Source organism: Staurois parvus, unplaced genomic scaffold (assembly GCF_062004578.1).
Source record: "Staurois parvus isolate SC_StPar_1 unplaced genomic scaffold, SC_StPar_1.0 ptg002776l, whole genome shotgun sequence".
NCBI lineage: Eukaryota > Metazoa > Chordata > Amphibia > Anura > Ranidae > Staurois > Staurois parvus.
Genome location: NW_028320572.1, coordinates 115,318 through 142,846, shown reverse-complemented (window position 1 = coordinate 142,846; position 27,529 = coordinate 115,318). Strand labels below are relative to the sequence as shown.

At 48.0% G+C, this 27,529-nt stretch overlaps 1 protein-coding gene and 1 long non-coding RNA gene across 2 annotated transcripts; one reads left to right on the top strand and one right to left on the bottom strand.

The window, feature by feature from the left end:
• Positions 1–832: 832 nt before the first annotated feature.
• Positions 833–27,145, bottom strand: LOC149429144 (uncharacterized). Its single transcript, XM_089666685.1, has 6 exons — positions 26,988–27,145; positions 13,675–14,324; positions 9,286–9,396; positions 7,299–7,353; positions 4,588–4,752; positions 833–1,421 (listed from the first exon to the last, which is right to left on the bottom strand). Exons 1-6 carry the CDS (start codon positions 27,031–27,033, stop codon positions 1,273–1,275), a joined length of 1,176 nt encoding a protein of 391 aa, XP_089522811.1. The 5' UTR covers positions 27,034–27,145; the 3' UTR covers positions 833–1,272.
• Positions 21,298–26,612, top strand: LOC149429145 (uncharacterized). Its single transcript, XR_016310599.1, has 2 exons — positions 21,298–21,435; positions 25,993–26,612. It is a non-coding gene; the product is annotated as an uncharacterized LOC149429145 (long non-coding RNA).
• Positions 27,146–27,529: the final 384 nt, after the last annotated feature.

Below are 27,529 nucleotides of genomic sequence, written 5' to 3'. Positions count from 1 at the left end.
AGGTCTGTGTGTCCCTCCATGGATATGCCTCCCCAGACCATCACTGACCCACCACCAAAACGGTCATGCTGAACCATGTTACAGGAAGCAGAATGTTCTCCACGGCTTCTCCAGACCCTTTCACGTCTGTCAGCTCCAGCTCTATGGTGCCGGGCAGTGAGCACAGGGCCTACTAGAGAACGTCGGGCCCTCAGGCCACCCTCATGAGGTCTGTTTCTGATTGTTCGGTCAGAGACATTCACACCAGTGGCCTGCGGGAGGTAATTTTGTAGGGCTCTGGCAGTGCTCATCCTGTTCCTCCTTGCACAAAAGAGCAGATACCAGTCCTGCTGATGGGTTAAGGACCTTCTATAGCCCTGTCCAGCTCTCCTAGAGGAACTGCCTGTCTCCTGGAATCTCCTCCATGCTCTTGTCTCCTGGAATCTCCTCCATGCTCTTGTCTCCTGGAATCTCCTTCATGCTCTTGAGACTGTGCTGGGAGACACGGCAAACCTTCTGGCAATGGCGCGTATTGATCTGCCATCCTGGAGGAGTTGGATTGCCTGTGCAACCTCTGTAGGGTCCAGGTATGGCCTCATGCTACCAGTAGTGACACTGACCCTAGCCAAATGCAAAACTAGTGAAAAGCAGTCAGAAAAGATGAGTAGGGAAAAAAATGTCAGTGGCCACCACCTGTAAAATCATTCCTGTTTTGGGGGTCGTCTCATTATTTCCCATCTAGTGCACCTGTTGGTAATTTCATGAACACCAAAGCAGCTGAAACTAACAACCCACTCTGCGACTTGCCAGACCAGATCAATATCCCAGGAGGTTCATGGACTTGATGCTAGACTCGGATTACAAAGTCTTACTTTATTTTTTTTGAGCCGTGTATATATACTGTATATAAAGTGTTTGGGGGTTCTAAGTAATTTTCTTGCAATACAAATGTATATTTATTACATGTAGGAGAGAAGTGTCCGAATTGGCTTGGGCCGATCAGTCGGTACACCCAGGACCTCGTGCTAGGAACGTACCACATCGATGAGTGAACCTTGTCGTTGGCTCTCCTTTATTTTAAATAACAAACATAAATATCCTACAGACTTTGTAAATCACACAAAAAGAACCCCGCCAGTCGATTGTTTGAGATTGGAAAAAAAAAACTGAAAAATATACAAAACTATAAAAGACACAAATGGAAATGGTTTAAAAAAACATAACAGGGAAGGTTATCTTTTTTTTTTTTTAATCTTTGGAGATCGATGTTAGTTTTTGTCCTCCCAGAAGGTGTCAAAGAGGTTGGTATCCAGCCGATCTGTGCCGACATTTACGAGCAATAAAGTACGCAGCTACCACGGCGACGATCAGCACCAGGAGGACGATCCCGACCACAATCGGCACTGTCTTACTGCGAGTGTGCGAATCGGAGCAATTCATCTCTGGGATGGGAGAGAGAGGCATACCCATGAATCTTATTACAACTTTGTAACATTCTCCTTTGAAATCCATCATGTGATAAAAAATGGCAATTCTGAATAACAGAGAATAAAAAAAGTCATTTTCTGATATAAGTGATTCTAAAGGTTGTGATTTTTTTTTTAAATTACAAACATGTTATATAGAACTTACCTGCAACCCCAATCCTCTTCTTTTTGGGTCCCCACCAGGACTCCTGGCTTTATATCACTAGAGGGGTCACCGGCAGGAGGAAGGAAGTCCCGATTCCACTATATAGATCTTTATATCACTAGAGGGGTCACCGGCAGGAGGAAGGAGGTCCCGATTCCTCTATATAGATCTTTATATCACTAGAGGGGTCACCGGCAGGAGGAAGGAGGTCCCGATTCCTCTATATAGATCTATATATCACTAGAGGGATCACCAGAAGGAGGAAGGAGGTCCTGATTCCTCTATATAGATCTATATATCACTAGAGGGATCACCAGAAGGAGGAAGGAGGTCCTGATTCCTCTATATAGATCTTTATATCACTAGAGGGGTCACCGGCAGGAGGAAGGAGGTCCCGATTCCTCTATATAGATCTATATATCACTAGAGGGGTCACCGGCAGGAGGAAGGAGGTCCCGATTCCTCTATATAGATCTATATATCACTAGAGGGATCACCAGAAGGAGGAAGGAGGTCCTGATTCCTCTATATAGATCTTTATATCACTAGAGGGGTCACCGGCAGGAGGAAGGAGGTCCCGATTCCTCTATATAGATCTATATATCACTAGAGGGGTCACCAGAAGGAGGAAGGAGGTCCTGATTCCTCTATATAGATCTATCACTAGAGGGGTCACCGGCAGGAGGAAGGAGGTCCTGATTCCTCTATATAGATCTTTATATCACTAGAGGGGTCACCGGCAGGAGGAAGGAGGTCCTGATTCCTCTATATAGATCTTTATATCACTAGAGGGGTCACCGGCGGGAGGAAGGAGGTCCTGATTCCACTATATAGATCTTTAGTTAGAGAAGTGAGCAATGTATAATTTACCCCGGGTCCATAAATAGCCAGGGTAGCACACCGTGTCGATGTACATGGTCTATTGAGAATATGCTAGTTCCTCTTCTATATGTAGAAGAGGAAATGTGCGGTGAGAAGAAAGAACTAGTCAAATTACAAAGCATTGTGTACATGAGGTCCTGATTCCTCTATATAGATCCTATCACTAGAGGGGTCACCGGCAGGAGGAAGGAGGTCCCGATTCCTCTATATAGATCTTTATATCACTAGAGGGGTCACCGGCAGGAGGAAGGAGGTCCCGATTCCTCTATATACATCTATATATCACTAGAGGGGTCACCAACAGGAGGAAGGAGGTCCTGATTCCTCTATATAGATCTTTATATCACTAGAGGGGTCACCAACAGGAGGAAGGAGGTCCCGATTCCTCTACATAGATCTTTATATCACTAGAGGGGTCACCGGCAGGAGGAAGGAGGTCCTGATTCCTCTATATAGATCTTTATATCACTAGAGGGGTCACCGGCAGGAGGAAGGAGGTCCCGATTCCCCTATATAGATCTTTATGTCACTAGATGGGTCACCGGCAGGAGGAAGGAGGTCCTGATTCCTCTATATAGATCCTATCACTAGAGGGGTCACCGGCAGGAGGAAGGAGGTCCGGATTCCTCTATATAGATCCTATCACTAGAGGGGTCACCGGCAGGAGGAAGGAGGTCCTGATTCCTCTATATAGATCCTATCACTAGAGGGGTCACCGGCAGGAGGAAGGAGGTCCTGATTCCTCTATATAGATCCTAGAGGGGTCGCTGGCAGGAGGAAGGAGGTCCTGATTCCTCTATATAGATCCTATCACTAGAGGGGTCACCGGCAGGAGGAAGGAGGTCCCGATTCCTCTATATAGATCTTTATATCACTAGAGGGGTCACCGGCAGGAGGAAGGAGGTCCCGATTCCTCTATATACATCTATATATCACTAGAGGGGTCACCAACAGGAGGAAGGAGGTCCTGATTCCTCTATATAGATCTTTATATCACTAGAGGGGTCACCAACAGGAGGAAGGAGGCCCCGATTCCTCTATATAGATCTATATATCACTAGAGGGATCACCAGCAGGAGGAAGGAGGTCCTGATTCCTCTGGTTCCTCTTTGCTCCTCCCCCAGCAGCTATATAAAAGGTTATGTAAGGGGTTGAGGGGAGGGGCAGAGGAGCTGGGCTAGCACAGACAGGTAATAGACACTTACAAAGGTGGAGAGGGCTATGACCTGAGAGGAGGGAGGGGGATGTGCTAGGGAATTGACTCTTCCTGGAGTAATCAAATTTTATGCAGGGTCAAAAGCACATTGCAAGTAAATGAAAAAATCTTGTATGGAAAGGAAAATGTTCCAAGTATGCATGCAATATGCTTGATTTTCCTATGTTTTTACCAGCATTTTCTATGCTGGTGACAGGGTCTCTTTAAGGAGGGTCACCCTTCAAGGACAGTGAGGTACAGAATTTGGACAGAGAGGATGGGTCAGGTCACAGTAACCCCTGCTCTTGAAAGAGGCGGGAGCAAATAAACATTTCCACTGCCACTATTTTACCTTAAAGTGGATCTCCACACCCAAGCCACAACCCCCCCTTTTTTTTTTTTCTTTTACCCTCGCTTACCAGGAGGTGGAATCTGCATATTTCAGATACTCACCCATCCAGGGGATCCAGTGTTGTCCCGTTGAGATTTCTTCATGTCCTGCCATCTCTCGGTCCTGCCATCTCTTGGTCCCACTCCCCCATGTTGTTTCTGAAGTCAACGGGAGGCCCATCGGCTCCTCGGGGTTTACCAGGCGAGCCACCCTATGATGCAGTACTAGGCCCTCCCTCTCCTCTTCTTTTATTGAAACAGTAAGGCCTCCTGAGATATCTGACATAAACATCCCAGAAGGCCCAGCAGGTACGGCACACATCATTTGCCAAGACAGGACCAAACCCTTTTACACTATACAGGCAGCAGACCGGAGAAGGGGTGGACAGAAGGTACTTTCGATTTATGGGTGAAGATCCGCTTTAAAGTTGGCCGTACACTACAATTTCCTACTCAGTAAAATGCAGACAACGGATAAGTATCAATAATACCTTCCAGCCATGACTTACCTTGTCCAAAGTTGGCATCTTTTAGTTCAATGGCCTGAGCCTTGACATCCATGAGCAAAAGTTTCAGCGTAGAAGAAATGTTCACGTTCACATCTTTACAGGTATAAGCATGCCCAAGTGGGGTAACCATCTCATTTAGAGATGCAGAAAATACGGAGACCGCCTCTGTAAAGCAAAAAGAGAGTGTATGTCTAAGTATGCCTGCAGAGGGTACGAAGACAAATGGTGGGGGCTGGTATCCAAGGAACCAAGGTTGGACATGGCTAAAGCTAGTATGCAAAGTGAACAGTACTACTATATACCTGTCTAGACTGATATAAAGAAAGTATAGGAGCCATCACAGGTATCACAACCATCTAGACTTTTCCATCAAGATCAATACCACAACTATCAGCCCCTCCCGTAATGCCAGGATGCTAGATGAAATCCTAGACTCTGACCTCTCCTTTCGATCCCTCAGCCAATCATTGATCAAATCTTGCCACCTTGACCTCCATAACATTTCCCAAAAAAATGCCCCTTCTTTACCAATGATACCACAAAGCAACTAACTCAGACCCTTTTTGTCTTTTGCAACTCCCTCCTCGTTGGAGTACGTCTACACAGGCTATGCCCCCTTCAGTCTATCCTGAATGCTGGTGCTAGGCTCACCCACCTTGTCAGCCGGTCTGCCAATCCTTCCACTGGCGTCCGATCACCCAACAAGTAAACTTCAAAATACAACATAGAAAGCCATTCACAACTCTGCCCTGAGCTACGGCACCAACCTCATCTCAAAATATCAACCAAATCACCTTCTTCTCTCCTCCCAGAACCTCCTGCTCCCTAGTTCCTCCCTTGCTGATCTCCAGGACTTCTTCCTTTTTCCTCCTCTGGAACCCCCTAACCCAATCTGTATGAGGGTTGCTGTGTCCAGACTGAGTACTGACTGTGGCCAGGTCACAAAAATAGTCTTAAGACACAGGTGTCAAACTGGTGGCCCTCCAGCTGTTGCCAAACTACAAGTCCCATGAGGCATTGCAAGACTGACAGTTACAAGCATGACTCCCAAAGGTAGAGGGATGATGGGACTTGTAGTTTTGCAACAGCAGGCTCACCCACCTTGTCAGCCGCTCTGCCAATCCTTCCACTGGCGTCCAATCACCCAACAAGTAAACTTCAAAATACAACATAGAAAGCCATTCACAACTCTGCCCTGAGCTACGGCACCAACCTCATCTCAAAATATCAACCAAATCACCTTCTTCGCCCCTCCCAGAACCTCCTGCTCCCTAGCTCCTCCCTTGCTGATCTCCAGGACTTCTTCCTTTTTCCTCCTGTGGAACCCCCTAACCCAATCTGTCCTGCTATCTTCTACTCGCCGCTATTTGGCAATGCCTGAAAACTCAGAGAAGCCGATCTCGTCTCCACCAAAATGAAGTTTTACCTTCTCCACCAACTTAACTCCACAAGGTTAGAACTTTCTTGTATCCCTTCTTGTCCATCCCTTTTAGATTGTAAGCTTCCACAATCAGGGCCCTCTCGACACTCGTGTCTTGATTTTAATTTAATTAACTCCCTTCAAATATAAATCCTGTATAATAATATTGACCAAAAGAGCCAACAGAGAAACAAGTCCTAACCCAGCCTACTGTAGATTAATGCATGGAAAGAAAGCTGAGCTCAGCTAGGGCCACTGCACCAGGAACCAAACCATTTATGGTCAGGACTAGTGCAACTGGAAATAGACGAGGACTAAGACTGAATATAATAATTCTGGGCAAAGATTCAACCTGTATGAGGGTTGCTGTGTCCAGACTGAGTACTGACTGTGGCCAGGTCACAAAAATAGTCTTAAGACACAGGTGTCAAACTGGTGGCCCTCCAGCTGTCGCCAAACTACAAGTCCCATGAGGCATTGCAAGACTGACAGTTACAAGCGTGACTCCCAAAAGTAGAGGCATGATGGGACTTGTAGTTTTGCAACAGCTGGAGGGCCACCAGTTTGACACCCCTGGTCTAAGACAATAGGGGGCCACAACTATACAGTGCAGAGCAGGACTAGGCTAGGGCACGAGGATACAATGGTAAACAGGGACTAAGGTCAATAAGCAAGGAACCAGTGCTGCACATGGGTACAAATTGTGCTTGCGCAGGAATTAGTGGGATAAACTAGTTAAGTAGACAAGTCAACAATTGTGAAAATGACTACGGCGTTAAAGGAATATACAATATTGGACATAACTAGTGCAAGAAATATACAGTGCTGAGCCCAAATGGTCGGTTCACCCAAATGTGATACAGATGGAGCCTGGTGGGCAGAGTCAGCGTCTGGCTTCGTATATGAACACTCTAGTGGTAATATTTCCCTTCCATATTTCTCAACTCTCTTTGTCCTCCTGGGAGTCTTGGGTGTTTCCTGTGCTACGTTGAATGTTCCAGCTTCTCTTGTTATATTGTAGGTGAATAATGTAAAAAATAATAACTGAGCAAGGATGGTGGGAGCTCCTCATAGGAGAGCCAGGAACTCAGCACAGAGATCTCACCAAGAAAGTCCCCAAAAAATAGAAAAAACCGTCAAAGGAGGCCAACTTTCCAGCATCTCCTAGTCATTGAAACATCAGTTTTGGAAGGCGAGACCTTTAAACGAATGCATTTGCGTACATTGCTACCAAGATTTGGCTTTGTTTCTATCATATCCTAGAAGTTTGAAGTTGTGTTTGGTGTATTACCTTTATGTGCAGTAACGTTGGCGGCTGCCAAATAAAATGAACTTTTCTTCTGGTCCTTCAAAAAAGATTGAAAATATTACATGAATACAATTTATACTGCAGGATACAAAATACCAAACTGTCCTCCTTATCCATTCTGATAGCCCCCCTCTCTTAGTAGAAAAGGCTTCCCCTGATAGCTACCTCTGTACCTGCTGGATAGCCTAATTACCTCCACGGTCCATATATCTGTTACACCTCACCACCCTATAGATTCAGTTCCATGAGTCCTCTCGTATTTACAGTTGTGTTCAAAATAATAGCCGTCAGACATCACTAACCGGATCAATCACTGTTTTTGGTGGAAATTATTTCTACATGGCAAATAATTTCCTAGCAGGTGTAGTAGAGTCATAGAAATCCAACAGACCCGACAGTCATGACATGCATGCTGCTGATTCTGTGTCATTGAATCACTCATTGAGGGGCGTGTTCAAAATAATAGCAGTGTGGAGTTCTATTAGTGAGGTCATTCATTCTTTGATAAACAGGTGGCAATTACTGCCCTTATTTAAGGAAGGAAGGCAGCAAATGTTGGACATGCTGGTTACAGTGCATTTCTCTCTGAAATTCTGAGGAAAATGGGTCGTTCCAGACATTGTTCAGAAGAACAGCGTACCTTGATTAAAAAGTTGATTGGAGAGGGGAAAACATATAAAGAAGTGCAGAAAATGATCGGCTGCTCAGCTAAAATGATGGCAAATGCTTTAAAATGGCAACCAAAACCTGAAAGACGTGGAAGAAAGCGAAAAACTACCATTGGAATGGATAGAAGAATAGCCAAAATGGCGCAGACTCAGCCAACAATCAGCTCCAGGAAGATGAAAGAAGGTGTGACGTTCCCTGTGAGGACTGTTACAATTAGAAGACGCCGATGTGAAGCCAAGCTATCTGCAAGAAGTCCCCGCAAAGTCCCACTGTTGGGAAAAAGACGTGTGCTGAAGAGGTTACAATCTGCCAAAGAGCACATTGACCGGCCTAAAGAGAAATGGTGCAACATTTTGTGGACTGATGGAAGTAAGATTGTTCTTTTTGGGTCTAGTGGGCGGAGACAGTTTGTCAGACGACCCCCAAACACTGAATTCAAGCCACAGTACACTGTGAAGACTGTGAAGCATGGTGGTGCAAGCATCATGATATGGGGATGTTTCTCATACTACGGTGTTGGGCCTATTTATCGCATACCAGGGATCATGGATCAGTTTGAATACATCAGAATACTTGAAGAGGTCATAATGCCTTATGCTGAAGAGGAAATGCCCTTGAAATGGGTGTTCCAACAAGACAACGACCCCAAACACACCAGTAAACGGGCAACATCTTGGTTCCAGACCAACAAGATGGACGTTATGGAGTGGCCAGCCCAATCCCCGGATCTTCATCCAATAGAAAACTTGTGGGGTGACATCAAAAATGCCGTTTCTGAGGCAAAACCAAGAAATAGAGAAGAACTGTGGAATGTGGTCCAATCATCCTGGGCTGGAATACCTGATCACAGGGGCCAGAAGTTGGGTGACTCCATGCAACACAGATGTACAGCAGTTCTCAGAAACAGTGCGACTACAACCAAATATTCATGAAGTCATTCAAAGGAAAGCAAAATCTTCAAACATTTCTCAGTTTATATAGTGAATGTTTGAGTTTGTAAAGAAGAATACAAACACTGCGATTTTTTTGAACCGTCTAATATTCACTTTTCTTCAATTTTTTTAGAGGAACAACACAAATTTGATGTATTTTTCTTCATGTTGTGATTTGGAATAGAATGTGTCGTGTTCCCAATGCATTTGTGTGGATGGAAATAAAAGCTATTAGAAGGATTTTCAGCTTCAGTCACTTTTTTCAACACACTGCTATTATTTGAACACAACTGTATGTATCTTTATTGCCATACTCCAAGGATTAAAAGCATTTAAAAGGTCCACCATTCAATTGGCTTCCTCCATACCTTTTTGAATGTCACGCTAAGACTTCCATCTGGAAAGGTCAACATCAGCTCTGCTGTGTCAGGACTGCAACTTCCTTTGGCCTTTGTGGTCGGAGGTGCTGGGACGGTGTACTGAAGAACAGAAAGAAACACAAGGAAGAGTGCAAGTTAAACTAATTGACTTGTACCACCTAAAACCCAAGACTGACACATACATTCAGCAAATTTGTGATGTTCAATTATGGAATGTTTCAGTATTTGGTAGGACCCTTCCAATAGCTATGACTGTGATAACTATGACCATCATAACTACAAGATGATATGAACTTGGGAAACATTATTTTTCAACCAATTATAATAGCAGGTTGTTTTCAAATATATGGTGCTGCCCAGGGGCGGACTGACCATTTGGGAACTCGGCACTGCCTGAGGGCCCGGGGTCAGTAGGGGGCCCCATGAGATGCCCCTGGTACCTTTCATAGACTTTTTTGAGTGTGGTTTGAGTGTGGGCGATGCCCCATGATCCCCTATTGCCAGGGGCCCCATGAGTTGTCAGTCCGCCCCTGGTGCTGCCCTTTGTTGACAGCCTAGGATGTGACCATAGGATGTCATATACTCAATGATCTGGTAATCACGGGTCTTGACAGGACAAGCTAAATTAATCATCATTTGCTTTTTCCAGGATTATATTTTATTCATTGACATTGACTCTCATAGAAACGTGATAGCAGAAAAAGATCAAGTCGTCCTATAAATCTTTTTTTTCTTGCCTTCGATTGGTGGTCATGTGACTGCTCATGCCCCTTTTCCTCTCCCAGCTCCATGGGTGGTGGTTGGAGACTCAATAAGAGAGCTTCAGCTTCCACCGATGTCAAAAGTCTCAGGAAATCTTTCACTCCATGGAGACCAGTGAAGTATCCTCCAGTAGTAATCTGAATTCAGGACTATAGAAATACTGTGCATCGCAATGGCATCTTGTAGCTCCGAAATAAGAGGAAAGGACACAAACTGATCATAATAGGGTGGACCTGCTCCTCTGCCAAGCATGGTCAGTTAGAAACAGGAAGGGGTTCCTTCAGAGGGGAACTGGTGGGATCACCAGCTATTTTCTGACTTTTACAGCTCTTAGTCACATTACAGAGTGTGGCACAGACCCCCGACAGGCCCTGCTGATTAGCCCCAGGTACTCTTCCCTATTTGCTGTACAGGCAGCCAGGCACACTATAACTCGGACAGTCTCACAACTCAATGACCAGGCCAGGAATGTCTTTTTATGATTTAATGCTCGTTGAACTTGGTTAGTCTGCAGGGTGGGCTTTGGGGATACTCCAAAATTTATTGCACAAAGAAATCAGAGGACACTCTTTGCCTTGACTACACTCTTCAGAATAATTCCCTTCTTGACAGACAAATGGAGAACAAGCAACTCTGGGACTCCAAGCAAGGGACAGGTCCCAATTCGACAGCACTGCAGCAAGGGTCAGAGTCACTAGGATCCCGCGCTCAGGCCTATACTCTCATTGTCCCCATGTTCTTGGATGCCTCCATCCAATATCGATCAGACACTTCTCCTGTGAATTTCCAGGCCAGATTCTCAGTGAATTCTCTTTTTTTTACTGCTTTCACCAGAAAGCCAACAGCAAGCCCACGTCCCCTTGTCTGGAGAAGTGTTCCCCAACTAGCTCTGTCAGCTTGACCAGACCCTAAAAATTCTCACAATTGTTACAAATATGGACCATTAATAGTCACTGGACAAACATGGAATCCGGGAGAAGGCCACACTATGATTGACGGTCAGCTGCAGTGCCCCTTCTACTGCCATGATAGAGGACCTATTACTGAAGAAATCATATTGAGAGAAACATTCTGAGGCTCATTTATATCAGATGATATTAACAAAGCATGTAGTGGTGTGTACAGCAACTCAGTGAATCCTCTTGGTTTGGCTCCAGCTACATCCAGAGAACAGCCCCCCCCCCCCCAGCTCTACCTGATCTTCAACCTTGATGAACTCCTGTAGACTCTGGCTACACCACCCAGACAGGCATCAGCCCTTCAGGCTGGGTCTCCTCTTCCTGGACAAACACCCTGCTACTCCAGGCCCCAGACTATTTATGCTCCTCAGCCACCTACTGGGTATCTTCTCCCCCAGGGATTAGCTGAGACCACATGAATATTCAGGCCCAGGGTCTACCTCTTCCAACCCACTACATTTTAGAATCCATTAGAAGGCAGGGGAAAACAATCAAGCCTGCAGCCAATGATGAGACCCAGAACAGCCAAAAAAAAATCACACACTACTCCAATGATTACAGAGCAGCTAATGAACTGCATGTACCTGAACCTCTCCAGCAACCTATTCTAGGAGAGCACTACAAGAGATGGCAATGGACTTAAAAAGATGCCATGTTGGAGTATGTCCCAAATACAGATTATTACCGGAGGACACTTCACTGAAGGAAGATTTTAGGGTTCAGATACACTTTATATTCACCTACTGTTGTCTGACCCACTACCTCTGCTGGACGTCTATTCCAAGCATCCACTACTCTTCCAGTAAAATAATACTTTCAAAGATTAGTTTTGAACATTTCTCATGCTAGTTTGAGGTCATGTCCCCGTGTTCTTGGTCCTATCTTCATACTAGAAATCCTGCCCTCCTGAACCTTATTCCCACCTTTCATGTATTTAAAGGATTCAGTCACGTTCCCCTCCCCTTTGTTTCCATCTCTTCATTGTAAGTTGTATATATTAAAGTGTTCATAAACCCCGAAACAAGATGTTTATGTATTGCAGCTTGCCAGTCTTAACATTTGGTGGCATGGAGATGAACAATGGCGACCATGTTTGAAGTCCAGCCTGTGCTGGTCAAAATCAGAGCTTCCTCCAGAGATACAGTAGAGGAGTAAATGTACCCACCCATGGACTAAAACAAGGAAATCAATTCAGCAACTACACTGAATAGTAAGCTGCAGTATAATACATTTTTAATTTTTGAGCTTAGATACTTTGGGCTCCTTCATCTCTTCTGATAAGTTTCAACCTTCAGACCCCTCTAGTGATATAAAGATCTATACAGAGGAATCAGGGCCTCCTTCCTCCTGCCGGTGACTCCTCTAGTGATATAAAGATCTATATAGAGGAATCAGGACCTCCTTCCTCCTGCCGGTGACCCCTCTAGTGATATAAAGATCTATATAGAGGAATCAGGACCTCCTTCCTCCTGCCGGTGACACCTCTAGTGATAGGATCTATATAGAGGAATCAGGGCCTCCTTCCTCCTGCCGGTGACCCCCCTAGTGATATAAAGATCTATATAGAGGAATGGGGACCTCCTTCCTCCTGCCGGTGACCCCTCTAGTGATAGGATCTATATAGAGGAATCAGGACCTCCTTCCTCCCGCCAGTGACCCCTCTAGTGATATAAAGATCTATTTAGAGGACCTATACAGGATCTTCTCCTCCAGCTGGTGACCCCTCTAGTGATATAAAGATCTATATAGAGGAATCAGGACCTCCTTCCTCCTGCCGGTGACCCCTCTAGTGATATAAAGATCTATATAGAGGAATCAGGACCTCCTTCCTCCTGCCGGTGACCCCTCTAGTGATATAAAGATCTATATAGAGGAATGGGGACCTCCTTCCTCCTGCTGGTGACACCTCTAGTGATAGGATCTATATAGAGGAATCAGGGCCTCCTTCCTCCTGCCGGTGACCCCCCTAGTGATATAAAGATCTATATAGAGGAATGGGGACCTCCTTCCTCCTGCCGGTGACCCCTCTAGTGATATAAAGATCTATATAGAGGAATGGGGACCTCCTTCCTCCTGCCGGTGACCCCTCTAGTGATAGGATCTATATAGAGGAATCAGGACCTCCTTCCTCCCGCCGGTGACCCCTCTAGTGATATAAAGATCTATTTAGAGGACCTATACAGGATCTTCTCCTCCAGCTGGTGACCCCTCTAGTGATATAAATATCTATATTAAGGAATCAGGACCTCCTTCCTCCTGCCGGTGACCCCTCTAGTGATATAAAGATCTATATAGAGGAATCAGGACCTCCTTCCTCCCGCCAGTGACCCCTCTAGTGATATAAAGATCTATATAGAGGACCTATACAGGACCTTCTCCTCCTGCTGGTGACCCCTCTAGTGATATAAATATCTATATTAAGGAATCAGGACCTCCTTCCTCCTGCCGGTGACCCCTCTAGTGATATATGGCTCTATATAGAGGAATCAGGACCTCCTTCCTCCTGCTGCTGATCTCTCTAGTTTTGTACCCCACAGTTCAATATTTTCCTTACTTCTGGCCAATACTGTTCCCCAAATATTGCATTCTACGAGATCATCTTCTAGATGGTGCCCAGGACTTCTGCTAAATGACTCACCTATGAGCAGTAACTTACATTTGGGAAGGTGGTGTTGCTGAACGTCAATATGAAGACCGCCTTTATCCTTAGACAAACTCCCGACGTACCATTCACAAAGTACTCTGTGGGAGGGGGTAGTGGGGAAGGTGTGGTATGAGGAGTTGTGTGGTTAGTGTGTGGTGTAGAAGTGTGGTTGCTCGGTGCAGTTGTGGATGCTTGAGTTGTGTGATTGGTGTGTGCCGATGTGTGTGGAGCAGTTGTATGATTGGTATGGGCCGTTGTGGGTGGTTGAGTTGTATGATTGGTATGGGCCGTTGTGGGTGGTTGAGTTGTATGATTGGTATGGGCCGTTGTGGGTGGTTGAGTTGTATGATTGGTATGGGCCGTTGTGGGTGGTTGAGTTGTATGATTGGTATGGGCCGTTGTGGGTGGTTGAGTTGTATGATTGGTATGGGCCGTTGTAGGGGGTTGAGTTGTATGATTGGTATGGGCCGTTGTAGGGGGTTCAGTTGTATGATTGGTATGAGCCGTTGTTGGGGCAACTGTGGTGTGGTTTGTATGTAGTGTGGAATGCGTGGTCGTGTGGCGTGTAGTAGTCTTTTTTGGACAATTGACACACTGCGGAGTTGTTGTAATCTGCGTAGAAGACAATGTTGGTCTGACAGCTTGACTGTCACCGAAACACTCTGCAATAAAAACACAAAATGAAGACAGTTGAGTGACATCGCAATGGCAGTTATGGCAGATTATGTTTTTGCTGAATAAAGCAACATTTAACAGAACTGTCACTGAAATGATTCGCATCAAAACTATCTGACAGTTAAGCAGAAATCATCTAAAATCTCTCCAGTCTACATAAGGCCAACTGGGAAATGACTGGAATGGAGCCCAATGCTGGTACGATGCAACTCTGAAGAGATCAACCAAGAGGCTAGGAAAGATCAGGGTCTGATGTCTATGATGTACCCATAACACACATTACTGGTTCTCAGCTGATCTACCATGACAACTGAAGCTCCAAGAGGGACCACGAGGATGTAAAATGGGAACATACACAGCCTTAACCGTGGTAAACTCACCAGCAGCTACAGGTATGTTGGCAGGTGCTATTAGACTGCCTGCCACTAGATGGCCTTGCTGCCAATGCGGTACGGGGTGTACAGGATACGTGGTAAGGGGATAGGTATAACCAGGTGTTAGCGCCTTTATAGAGAATTCCATACTCTACTGAAGTATTAGATGGAGTGTCACGCTTAAAGTGAGTTTAATTACCACCTTAGTCAGCCACAGAACCCGTGTCATTAATATGTGTTCGATTTTAAAGGGATGAGGTGCCCACCCTACATGGAAGCGTGACACAATATGGAGGAAAGTTTAACTCAGCAACAGGTGGGTGGCTGTCCTATCCAAGAAGAAGCGGGATGGAGACTACAAGTTGGCACTAGTGTTGTACTGGGGTCGGTATCGGAGCCAATACTAAGCATTTGCAGGAGTACTTATGCAAATGCTCTGATACTAAAAGGGATACTACTACCCGTAGTGGAATGCAGGGGCGGACTGACCATTTGGAAACTTGGGCACTGCCCGAGGTCAGTAGGGGCCCCATGAGATGCCCCTGGTACCTTTTTCATAGGCTTTTCTGAGTTTGGGCAAGGACACAGGGGCCCCATGATCCCCTATTGCCCGGGGGCCCCATGAGTTATCAGTCCGCCCCTGGTGGAATGTGATAATACTGTCTCATGATTGGTGTCTGCCATCTTTGTACTCCTCTACAGTAGCATCTGCTCCAGTAAAGTCCACTCTCAGGCCTCTCTGCTCCATCTAAGTACACCCTCACTCAATATGCTTTTTACAGTAACCCTGCCATCTTGGTACACCTTCGCAGCGATTCAGCTTTCCAGGTGCCCGCCATCTTGCTCCTCACGCTCTCTCAAGTTATTTGCCACTCCAGACCCTCCTCCTGCAGGCAGACACTAGAATTAAGGCAGTGGTGAAGATGCTGTATCCTGGGGCCTCTGCTTTAACTGGAGGGGGGGCAAATGGCTAAAATGGACTGGATGAACCGAGAAGTCACTTCCAGGGTGTCCACCGGAGAGTCCAGCCGAAAGTGCCATGGTTGGCGCATGGTGGATGCTACCCGATACCGGGGCTGCCGGTGGTGTATGGATTGAGGAGGCAGCTGGTGGTGGCCAGAAAAACCTCCAGAACAAGGAAAACATATAACAATAATTGTATGACTTACTTATAGGATAATATAAAGCAGTTATTCTATTTTAACCACTTCCATTCTGGACACTTTCCCCCCTTCCAGTCCGGACACTTTCCCCCCCTTCCAGTCCGGACACTTTCCCCCCTTCCATTCTGGACACTTCCCCCCCTTCCAGTCCGGACACTTTCACCCCCTTCCAGTCCGGACACTTTCCTCCCCTTCCAGTCCGGACACTTTCACCCCCTTCCAGTCTGGACACTTTCCCCCCTTCCAGTCTGGACACTTTCCCCCCCTTCCAGTCTGGACACTTCCCCCCCTTCCAGTCCGGACACTTTCACCCCCTTCCAGTCCGGACACTTTCCTCCCCTTCCAGTCCGGACACTTTCCCCCCCTTCCAGTCCGGACGCTTTCCCCCCCCTTCCAGTCCGGACGCTTTCACCCCCTTCCAGTCCGGACGCTTTCACCCCCTTCCAGTCCGGACACTTTCACCCCCTTCCAGTCCGGACACTTTCGCCCCCTTCCAGTCCCGACACTTTCGCCCCCTTCCAGTCCGGACACTTTCGCCCCTTCCAGTCCGGACACTTTTACCCCCTTCCAGTCCGGACGCTTTCACCCCCTGCCAGTCCGGACACTTTCGCCCCCTTCCAGTCCGGACGCTTTCACCCCCTTCCAGTCCGGACACTTTCCTCCCCTTCCAGTCCGGACACTTTCCCCCCCTTCCAGTCCGGACGCTTTCCCCCCCCTTCCAGTCCGGACGCTTTCCCCCCCTTCCAGTCTGGACGCTTTCACCCCCTTCCAGTCCGGACGCTTTCACCCCCTTCCAGTCCGGACACTTTCGCCCCCTTCCAGTCCGGACACTTTCGCCCCTTCCAGTCCGAACACTTTCCCCCCTTCCAGTCTGGACACTTTCCCCCCTACCAGTCTGGACACTTCCCCCCCTTCCAGTCCGGACACTTTCACCCTCTTCCAGTCCGGACACTTTCCTCCCCTTCCAGTCCGGACACTTTCCCCCCCTTCCAGTTCGGACGCTTTCACCCCCTGCCAGTCCGGACACTTTCGCCCCCTTCCAGTCCGGACGCTTTCACCCCCTTCCAGTCCGGACACTTTCCTCCCCTTCCAGTCCGGACACTTTCCCCCCCTTCCAGTCCGGACGCTTTCCCCCCCCTTCCAGTCTGGACGCTTTCCCCCCCTTCCAGTCTGGACGCTTTCACCCCCTTCCAGTCCGGACGCTTTCACCCCCTTCCAGTCCGGACACTTTCGCCCCCTTCCAGTCCGGACACTTTCACCCCCCTTCCAGTCCGGACACTTTGAATGACAATTGCGCGGTCATGCAACACTGTACCCGTATGAATTTTTGAGCATTTTTTTTGAGACAGATAAAACTTTATTTTGATGCTATTTATTCACCGCTGGGATTTTTTTTTTTTTGCTATATAAATGAAAAAGTACAAAAAATTTGAAAAAAAGTGTTTTTCTTATAAAATTTTGCAAATAAATAATCTTTCTTCATGAATCTTGGCCAAAATTTATTCAGTTATCTTTTTAGTAAAAAAAAAATAACCCAAATTAGTTTATAACCAAAAATGATAATTTAAAAAAAAAAAATTTACATTTTTATTTAATTTTTTTATATTATTATTTATGGGTTTTTTTTTACATACTGTCACGCTAGCAGAACAGGGTCACCATGGTGACACTGTACTACTTGTGGGGGGTGATGAAGATTTTTTTTTTCTTTACATTGATTGCTCCAACACCCATAAAGGATGCAAAAGCAATCATTTCTCCTCCTCTCTGGCTGCATTCTTGCAGCCATTGAGAAATGCTGTTTGAGCTGTGATTGGTCACAGCTTGTCACATGGTACAAGGCTGTTGTGAATAGCCCTGTACCATGTGACCTCTGTGATCATTCACAGATTTCACACATAGTAAGCAATGATGTCAGAAGTGAGATCTTGCTTACTACTCTGCATGTGATCACTGATTGGCCAATCAGTAATCACATGATCGGGACCTCGCAGAGAGTTCCCGTACGATGATCGGTGTTCCACTGTGTCCCAGGGAGCGTGCACAGCTTGAAAATGCAGGTGCCATTTATGAACGGCAACCCGCCCCTGGAGTGCCACCGTCCTGCCGTTTATAAACAGCGGCCAGACGGCAAGTGGTTAATTGCATACATACACGGCTCAAAAAATGACAGGAAGACTTTGAAAACCCATCAGATCTCAATGGGGAGGAATCTCCTGCTGGATCTCTATACTGACATGGACGGGTGATGGGTGAGGAACGTAAGGACGCCCCATCGTTTGATGGAAATGACAATGATCGACCTACAGAGGACTGAAATCAAAGACACCCCGAAAATCAAAGAAGAAGAAATCATGCAGCAGGCGAGTCCATTGTGCTGAAATGTCATTGCAGCAACTCAGAATGGTCCTCAGTAGTTTGTGTGGCCCCCACGTGCTTGTATGCGTGCCTGACAACATCGGGGGAGGCTCCTAATGAGACCACAGATGGTGTCCTGGGGGATTTCCTCCCAGTTCTGGACCAGGACATCCCTGAGCTCTTGGATAGTCAACCAGAGGTGCAACCTGGCGTCGTCGGATGAACTGAAACATGACATCTCAGAGGTGTTCTATTGGATTTAGGTCAGGCGAGCGTGGGGGCCATTCAGTGGTATCAATTCCTTCATCCTCCAGGAACTGCTTGCATACTTTCCCCACATGAGGCCGGGCATTGTCTGCACCAGGAGGAACCCAGGACCCACTGCACCAGGAGGAACCCAGGACCCACTGTACCAGGAGGAACCCAGGACCCACTGCACCGGGAGGAGCACAGGACCCACTACACCAGGAGGAACCCAGGACCCCATACCTAATGGCAGTCAGGGTGCCATTGTCTAGCCTGTAGAGGTCTGTGTGTCCCTCCATGGAGATGCCTCCCCAGACCATCACTGACCCACCACCACAACGGTCATACTGAACCATGTTACAGGCAGCAGAACTTTCTCCACGGCTTCTCCAGACCCTTTCACGTCTGTCACATGTGCTCAGGGTGAACCTGCTCTCATCTGTGAAAAGCACGGGGTGCCAGTGGTGGACCTGCCAATTCTGGTGTTCAATGGCAAACGCCAATCCAGCTCTATGGTGCTGGGCAGTGAGCACAGAGCCCACTAGAGGATGTCGGGCCCTCAGGCTGCCCTCATGAAGTCGGTTTCTGATTGTTTGGTCAAAGACATTCACACCGGTGGCCTGCTGGAGGTCATTTTGTAGGGTTCTGGCAGGGCTCATCCTGTTCCTCCTTGCACAAAGGAGCAGATACAGGTCCTGCTGATGGGTTAAGGACCTTCTACGGCTCTGTCCAGCTCTCCTAGAGGAACTGCCTGTCTCCTGGAATCTCCTCCATGCTCTTGTCTCCTGGAATCTCCTCCATGCTCTTGTCTCCTGGAACCTCCTCCATGCTCTTGAGACTGTGCTGGGAGACACAGCAAACCTTCTGGCAATGGCAGGTATTGATGTGCCGTCCTGGAAGAGTTGGACTGCCTGTGAACCTCTGTAGGGTCCAGGTATGGCCTCATGATACCAGTAATGACACTGACCCTGGCCAAATGCAAAACTGCAGCTCCAGGCTTCAGAATTTCTTGCGTGGAATGGCCACCTACAGTGGAGAAAATGGACTGCACCTGCCTACATGCTGACCATTCAATCAGCTTGCAGTAGTTCTGTTGGTGGGTCAAGGTTGATCCCCTAATGAACAGTAAAAAATGACTGTCCTCCACAGCAACAACATCCATGTCTGCAGGAGCACAGCCAAAGGGTAGTAATAATAAACCACGCTGAATGTGGTCCTCATTGCTTTGTGCACAACTATTGGGATTCTTATCTGCTGTTACTTCAGAGAAATTGATAAAGGAAACTGCTTTCATCAGGATTGGCCAAGTGTGCTGACAGCTACTTCTCTTTATCCAAGGTTGCTTCCTGCCCCTAATCTCAGACAAGGAGAGCCATCGCCATATTGTCTACCAGACTAAGGCTTTTCTGAACTTCATTTTTTAACGCTATCCCCCGATGGAGCCGTTGTTTTTACCCAGTTCTCTATATAGATCTTTAAATCACTAGAGGGGTCACCTGCAGGAGGAAGGAGGTCCTCATCCCTCTATATAGATCTTTATATTACTAGAGGGGTCACCAGCAGGAGGAAGGAGGTCCCAATTCCTCTACATATATCTTTATATCACTAGAGGGGTCACCGGCAGGAGGAAGGAGGTCCTGATTCCTCTATATAGATCTTTATATCACTAGAGGGGTCACCGGCAGGAGGAAGGAGGTCCTGATTCCTCTATATAGATCTTTATATCACCGGAGGGGTCACCGGCAGGAGGAAGGAGGTCCTGATCCCTCTATATAGATCTTTATATCACTAGAGGGGTCACCAGGGGGAGGAAGGAGGTCCCGATTCCTCTATATAGATCTTTATATCACTAGAGGGGTCACCGGCAGGAGCAAGGAGGTCCCGATTCCTCTATATCTCTATATATCACTAGAGGGGTCACCGGCAGGAGGAAGGAGGTCCCGATTCCTCTATATAGATCTTTATATCACTAGAGGGGTCACCGGCAGGAGGTCCCGATTCCTCTATATAGATCTTTATATCACTAGAGGGGTCACCAGCAGGAGGAAGGAGGTCCCGATTCCTCTATATAGATCTTTATATCACTAGAGGGGTCACCGGCAGGAGGAAGGAGGTCCCGATTCCTCTATGTAGATCCTATCACTAGAGGGGTCACCGGCAGGAGGAAGGAGGTCCCGATTCCTCTATGTAGATCCTATCACTAGAGGGGTCACCGGCAGGAGGAAGGAGGTCCCAATTCCTCTACATATATCTTTATATCACTAGAGGGGTCACCGGCAGGAGGAAGGAGGTCCCGATTCCTCTACATAGATCTTTATATCACTAGAGGGGTCACCGGCAGGAGGAAGGAGGTCCCGATTCCTCTACATAGATCTTTATATCCCTAGAGGGGTCACCGGCAGGAGGAAGGAGGTCCTGATTCCTCTATATAGATCTTTATATCACTAGAGGGGTCACCGGCAGGAGGAAGGAGGTCCTGATTCCTTCAGATTTTTTATCACTAGAGGGATCCCAGCAGAAAGAAGGGGGGTCCTGATTCTTCTATATCAGGGGGTCGGCAACACATCAATCATGGACAGATAAAGAGGAGATCACATTCATGTCCCTGCATTGGTGGGCCCTCAGTATACCTCTGCCTTTTGCAGAGCAGCGCAGGGAAGCGAGATACCTCATGAGTTCGGATATATTTATACATGAGGCCGAAGCCACCTGAGATATTCAGCTGGAAGTCTGTCAAAGCCAACAGCCAGTCATAGGCAGCAGAGGTACTATTAGCTCAGCACGCCCCCTACATATGTGTGGCTTCAGGACAAGGAACACAAGGGCTGCCTATGATTTGCGGTTGGCTCCTACAGCATTCAGGAGGGATAGCTTGAGCTACCCTGAGTGTACTGCGCTGATCCCCACCGGCCCTCCTCTCCCCTTCATCTCAGGCGTAGATCAGCACTGCAAAACAGGTAAATGTGTCACAGCAGCTTCCCTGCACAGCTCTACATGAGGACACCGCTCTGTACCATAGACTACTTCCCGCAATACTGTGCCCTCCTGAACCCCCCATACTGTGCCCTCCTGAACCCCCCATACTGTGCCCTCCTGAACCCCCCCATACTGTGCCACCTGATCCCCTTCTGTACTGTGCTCTCCTGAACCCCCCCATACTGTGCCCTCCTGAACCCCCCATACTGTGCCCTCCTGAACCCTCCCATACTGTGCCACCTGATCCCCTTCTGTACTATGCCCTCCTGAACCCCCCCCCATACTGTGCCCTCCTGAACCCCCCATACTGTGCCCTCCTGAACCCCCCCATACTGTGCCACCTGATCCCCTTCTGTACTGTGCCCTCCTGAACCCCCCCCCCATACTGTGCCACCTGATCCCCTTCTGTACTGTGCTCTCCTGAACCCCCCCATACTGTGCCCTCCTGAACCCCCCATACTGTGCCCTCCTGAACCCCCCCATACTGTGCCACCTGATCCCCTTCTGTACTGTGCCCTCCTGAACCCCCCCCCATACTGTGCCACCTGATCCCCTTCTGTACTGTGCTCTCCTGAACCCCCCCATACTGTGCCCTCCTGAACCCCCTCTGTACTGTGCCCTCCTGAACACCCCCATACTGTGCCACCTGATCCCCTTCTGTACTGTGCTCTCCTGAACCCCCCCATACTGTGCCCTCCTGAACCCCCTCTGTACTGTGCCCTCCTGAACACCCCCATACTGTGCCACCTGATCCCCTTCTGTACTGTGCCCTCCTGAACCCCCCATACTGTGCCACCTGATCACTCTCTGTACTGTGCCCTCCTGAACACCCCCCCCCATACTGTGCCCCCTGATCCCCCTCTGTACTGTACCCTCCTAACCCCTTCCTGTACTGTGCTCTCCTAACGCCCTTGTACTATGCCCTACTGACCCCTGTACACTGCCCTACATACTACTGACCCCTGTACACTGCCCTACATACTACTGACCCCTGTACACTGCCCTGCATACTACTGACCCCTTTACACTGCCCTACATACTACTGACCCCTGTACACTGCCCTACATACTACTGACCTCTGTACACTGCCCTACATACTACTGACCCCTGTACACTGCCCTACATACTACTGACCCCTGTACACTGCCCTACATACTACTGACCTCTGTACACTGCCCTATACTACTGACCCCTGTACACTGCCCTACAGCCTACTGACCTCTGTACACTGCCCTACATACTACTGACCTCTGTACACTGCCCTACATACTACTGACCCCTGTACACTGCCCTACATACTACTGACCTCTGTACACTGCCCTATACTACTGACCCCTGTACACTGCCCTACATACTACTGACCCCTGTACACTGCCCTACAGCCTACTGACCTCTGTACACTGCCCTACATACTACTGACCTCTGTACACTGCCCTACATACTTCTGACCTCTGTACACTGCCCTACATACTACTGACCCCTGTACACTGCTCTACATACTACTGACCTCTGTACACTGCCCTACAGCCTACTGACCTCTGTACACTGCCCTACATACTACTGACCTCTGTACACTGCCCTACAGCCTACTGACCTCTGTACACTGCCCTACATACTACTGACCTCTGTACACTGCCCTACATACTACTGACCTCTGTACACTGCCCTACAGCCTACTGACCTCTGTACACTGCCCTACATACTACTGACCTCTGTACACTGCCCTACATACTACTGACCTCTGTACACTGCCCTACAGCCTACTGACCTCTGTACACTGCCCTACATACTACTGACCTCTGTACACTGCCCTACAGCCTACTGACCTCTGTACACTGCCCTACATACTACTGACCTCTGTACACTGCCCTACATACTACTGACCTCTGTACACTGCCCTACAGCCTACTGACCTCTGTACACTGCCCTACATACTACTGACCTCTGTACACTGCCCTACATACTACTGACCTCTGTACACTGCCCTACATACTACTGACCCCTGTACACTGCCCTACATACTACTGACCTCTGTACACTGCCCTACAGACTACTGACCTCTGTACACTGCCCTACAGACTACTGACCTCTGTACACTGCCCTACATACTACTGACCCCTGTACACTGCCCTACATACTACTGAACCCTGTACACTGCCCTACATACTACTGACCCCTGTACACTGCCCTACATACTACTGACCCCTGTACACTGCCCTACATACTACTGACCCCTGTACACTGCCCTACATACTACTGACCCCTGTACACTGCCCTACATACTACTGACCCCTGTACACTGCCCTACATACTACTGACCTCTGTACACTGCCCTACATACTACTGACCTCTGTACACTGCCCTACAGCCTACTGACCTATGTACACTGCCCTACATACCACTGACCCCTGTACACTGCCCTACATACTACTGACCTCTGTACACTGCCCTACAGCCTACTGACCTCTGTACACTGCCCTACATACCACTGACCCCTGTACACTGCCCTACATACTACTGACCTCTGTACACTGCCCTACAGCCTACTGACCTCTGTACACTGCCCTACAGCCTACTGACCTCTGTACACTGCCCTACATACCACTGACCCCTGTACACTGCCCTACATACTACTGACCTCTGTACACTGCCCTACAGCCTACTGACCCCTGTACACTGCCCTACATACTACTGACCTCTGTACACTGCCCTACAGCCTACTGACCCCTGTACACTGCCCTACATACCACTGACCCCTGTACACTGCCCTACATACTACTGACCCCTGTACACTGCCCTACATACTACTGACCCCTGTACACTGCCCTACATACTACTGACCCCTGTACACTGCCCTACATACTACTGACCCCTGTACACTGCCCTACATACTACTGACCTCTGTACACTGCCCTACATACTACTGACCTCTGTACACTGCCCTACATACTAGCCCTACATACTACTGACCCCTGTACACTGCCCTACATACTACTGACCCCTGTACACTGCCCTACATACTACTGACCCCTGTACACTGCCCTACATACTACTGACCCCTGTACACTGCCCTACATACTACTGACCTCTGTACACTGCCCTACATACTACTGACCTCTGTACACTGCCCTACAGCCTACCGACCTCTGTACACTGCCCTACATACCACTGACCCCTGTACACTGCCCTACATACTACTGACCTCTGTACACTGCCCTACAGCCTACTGACCTCTGTACACTGCCCTACATACCACTGACCCCTGTACACTGCCCTACATACTACTGACCTCTGTACACTGCCCTACAGCCTACTGACCCCTGTACACTGCCCTACATACCACTGACCCCTGTACACTGCCCTACATACTACTGACCCCTGTACACTGCCCTACATACTACTGACCCCTGTACACTGCCCTACATACTACTGACCTCTGTACACTGCCCTACATACTACTGACCCCTGTACACTGCCCTACATACTACTGACCCCTGTACACTGCCCTACATACTACTGACCTCTGTACACTGCCCTACATACTACTGACCTCTGTACACTGCCCTACAGCCTACTGACCTCTGTACACTGCCCTACATACTACTGACCCCTGTACACTGCCCTACATACTACTGAGCCCTGTACACTGCCCTACATACTACTGACCCCTGTACACTGCCCTACACCCTACTGACCCCTGTACACTGCCCTACATACTACTGACCCCTGTACACTGCCCTACATACTACTGACCCCTGTACACTGCCCTACATACTACTGACCCCTGTACACTGCCCTACATACTACTGGCCCCTGTACACTGCCCTACATACTACTGACCCCTGTACACTGCCCTGCATACTACTGACCCCTGTACACTGCCCTACATACTACTGACCCCTGTACACTGCCCTACATACTACTGACCCCTGTACATTGCCCTACATACTACTGACCCCTGTACACTGCCCTACATACTACTGACCCCTGTACACTGCCCTACATACTACTGACCCCTGTACACTGCCCTACATACTACTGACCCCTGTACACTGCCCTACATACTACTGACCCCTGTACACTGCCCTACATACTACTGACCCCTGTACACTGCCCTACATACTACTGACCCCTGTACACTGCCCTACATACTACTGACCCCTGTACACTGCCCTACATACTACTGACCCCTGTACACTGCCCTACATACTACTGACCCCTGTACACTGCCATACATACTACTGACCTCTGTACACTGCCCTACATACTACTGACCCCTGTACACTGCCCTACAGCCTACTGACCCCTGTACACTGCCCTACATACTACTGACCCCTGTACACTGCCCTACATACTACTGACCCCTGTACACTGCCCTACATACTACTGACCCCTGTACACTGCCCTACATACTACTGACCCCTGTACACTGCCCTACATACTACTGACCCCTGTACACTGCCCTACATACTACTGACCCCTGTACACTGCCATACATACTACTGACCCCTGGTCTGATGGCTCTCCGTTTTCTGCAGAACACACAGCAGGCCAAGCACCAGATATGAAAACGACCATTGGAATGTGGCAGAACAAGACATTCACAAAATGAATTTTGAGAAGGTCAGATTTGATGGAGCGAAGAAATCTTCAGAAATTAGGAGATGCAACCGTCAACACGGAGCAGAATCTGCAAAGGAGGGTTATTAACTCCCTCCTGACTCCGCCCATACTAGATTTATCCCCGGCGCCGGTTCGCCCATCAGACTTTTCCATCCGGCAAGAACATTTGGTGGCATGTAAGATCTGATGGCACCAACAAAGACCTCCACTGTTCCCCAGTCCCAGTCCTCCAAGGCCATACGGCCAATGTGTCTATAAATCTTAGCAAAGATCTTCTCTTATTTCATACATTTTGGCCGATTAAATGCCCCATTGAAAGATCTTCAATAAGTGCAAAAACAAAAACCCTGCTGGCACCTCTGTGGACTACAGAACCCCATTACCCCCATATTATAAAGACAAGGAGAAGGTAAGGAGGGGGGCTTCCCTAGTCCTGTCCAACGCTGCTCCCTCATGGAAACAGTGCGGTGAGCGCTGTTCCCGTAGGAAGTCTGGCTGGCAAAAATAAAAGAAATAAAAGCCTGATAAAAGAAAACTAATGCGTCCACCACATCTAAGGACCGGTGCAATACATTCAATTTGTCTTCTAGAGTTTTGGCAACATACATTTTAAATCAATCCCGCACCCATACTTCAAGGGCCCTCACACACCAGAGTACACGGCTTTACTGTCACTCCTTCCCTCTATTTTTAATGGACAGTGAGGGCCCCCCATGTACACCAGCAGGCCATGTTTGCAGGTTTTCTCTTATACTGTATAACACAGACATTGGATCTGTTCCTGGGTCAGAATGGACCTGAGGAAAGTCCTGAAAACAAGACCTACCCAAGGTGGGTAAGTAGCAGAGTGGAGAATCGCTGACCTAGTGACTCCAACGGAGGTCAAGATGGAAAAAGGCAGATGTCCTACCTGCTATGAGGACAGAGATGGTGAGAAGTCTCCATAGATAGTCCATGTCTAGAGTTGGATGCTGTGATTAGCCGCCTCTCTCCCCGTCTGATGATTGTTTCCCCGTCCCGTTATCTCCAGTACGCGGCTCCAGGCTCATGTGACCGCTCAACAAACTTGAATTCCCCTTTTCTATCAGTAAAAGGAAGTGAGAGAAGGAAGCAGCGAGAGAACAATAAGGGTTAACAAAAGTCATTAGTCAATATGAAACGTGTGACCATTCACCCACCGTATGAGCTGCACCACCACTCCTGTGTCTGCCATTCGTACCTTTTCTTTTTCAAGTGTTTTATTAGTTTTTAGGGCCCAACCGTCACGTGTTGTCAACAATATAACACAAGATTCCAGGTGAATAAAAGAACAATGTTATATGTCCACACTGGCCTTTCTCAACCTTTGTACCCCAGAACCAGTAAAAAAAAAAGTCAGGTCTCAGGGATCCAATGCTAAAATGTATGAATCTGGGGTCAGTAGGAAGAATGCACCACCCTTGGGGGGGGGGG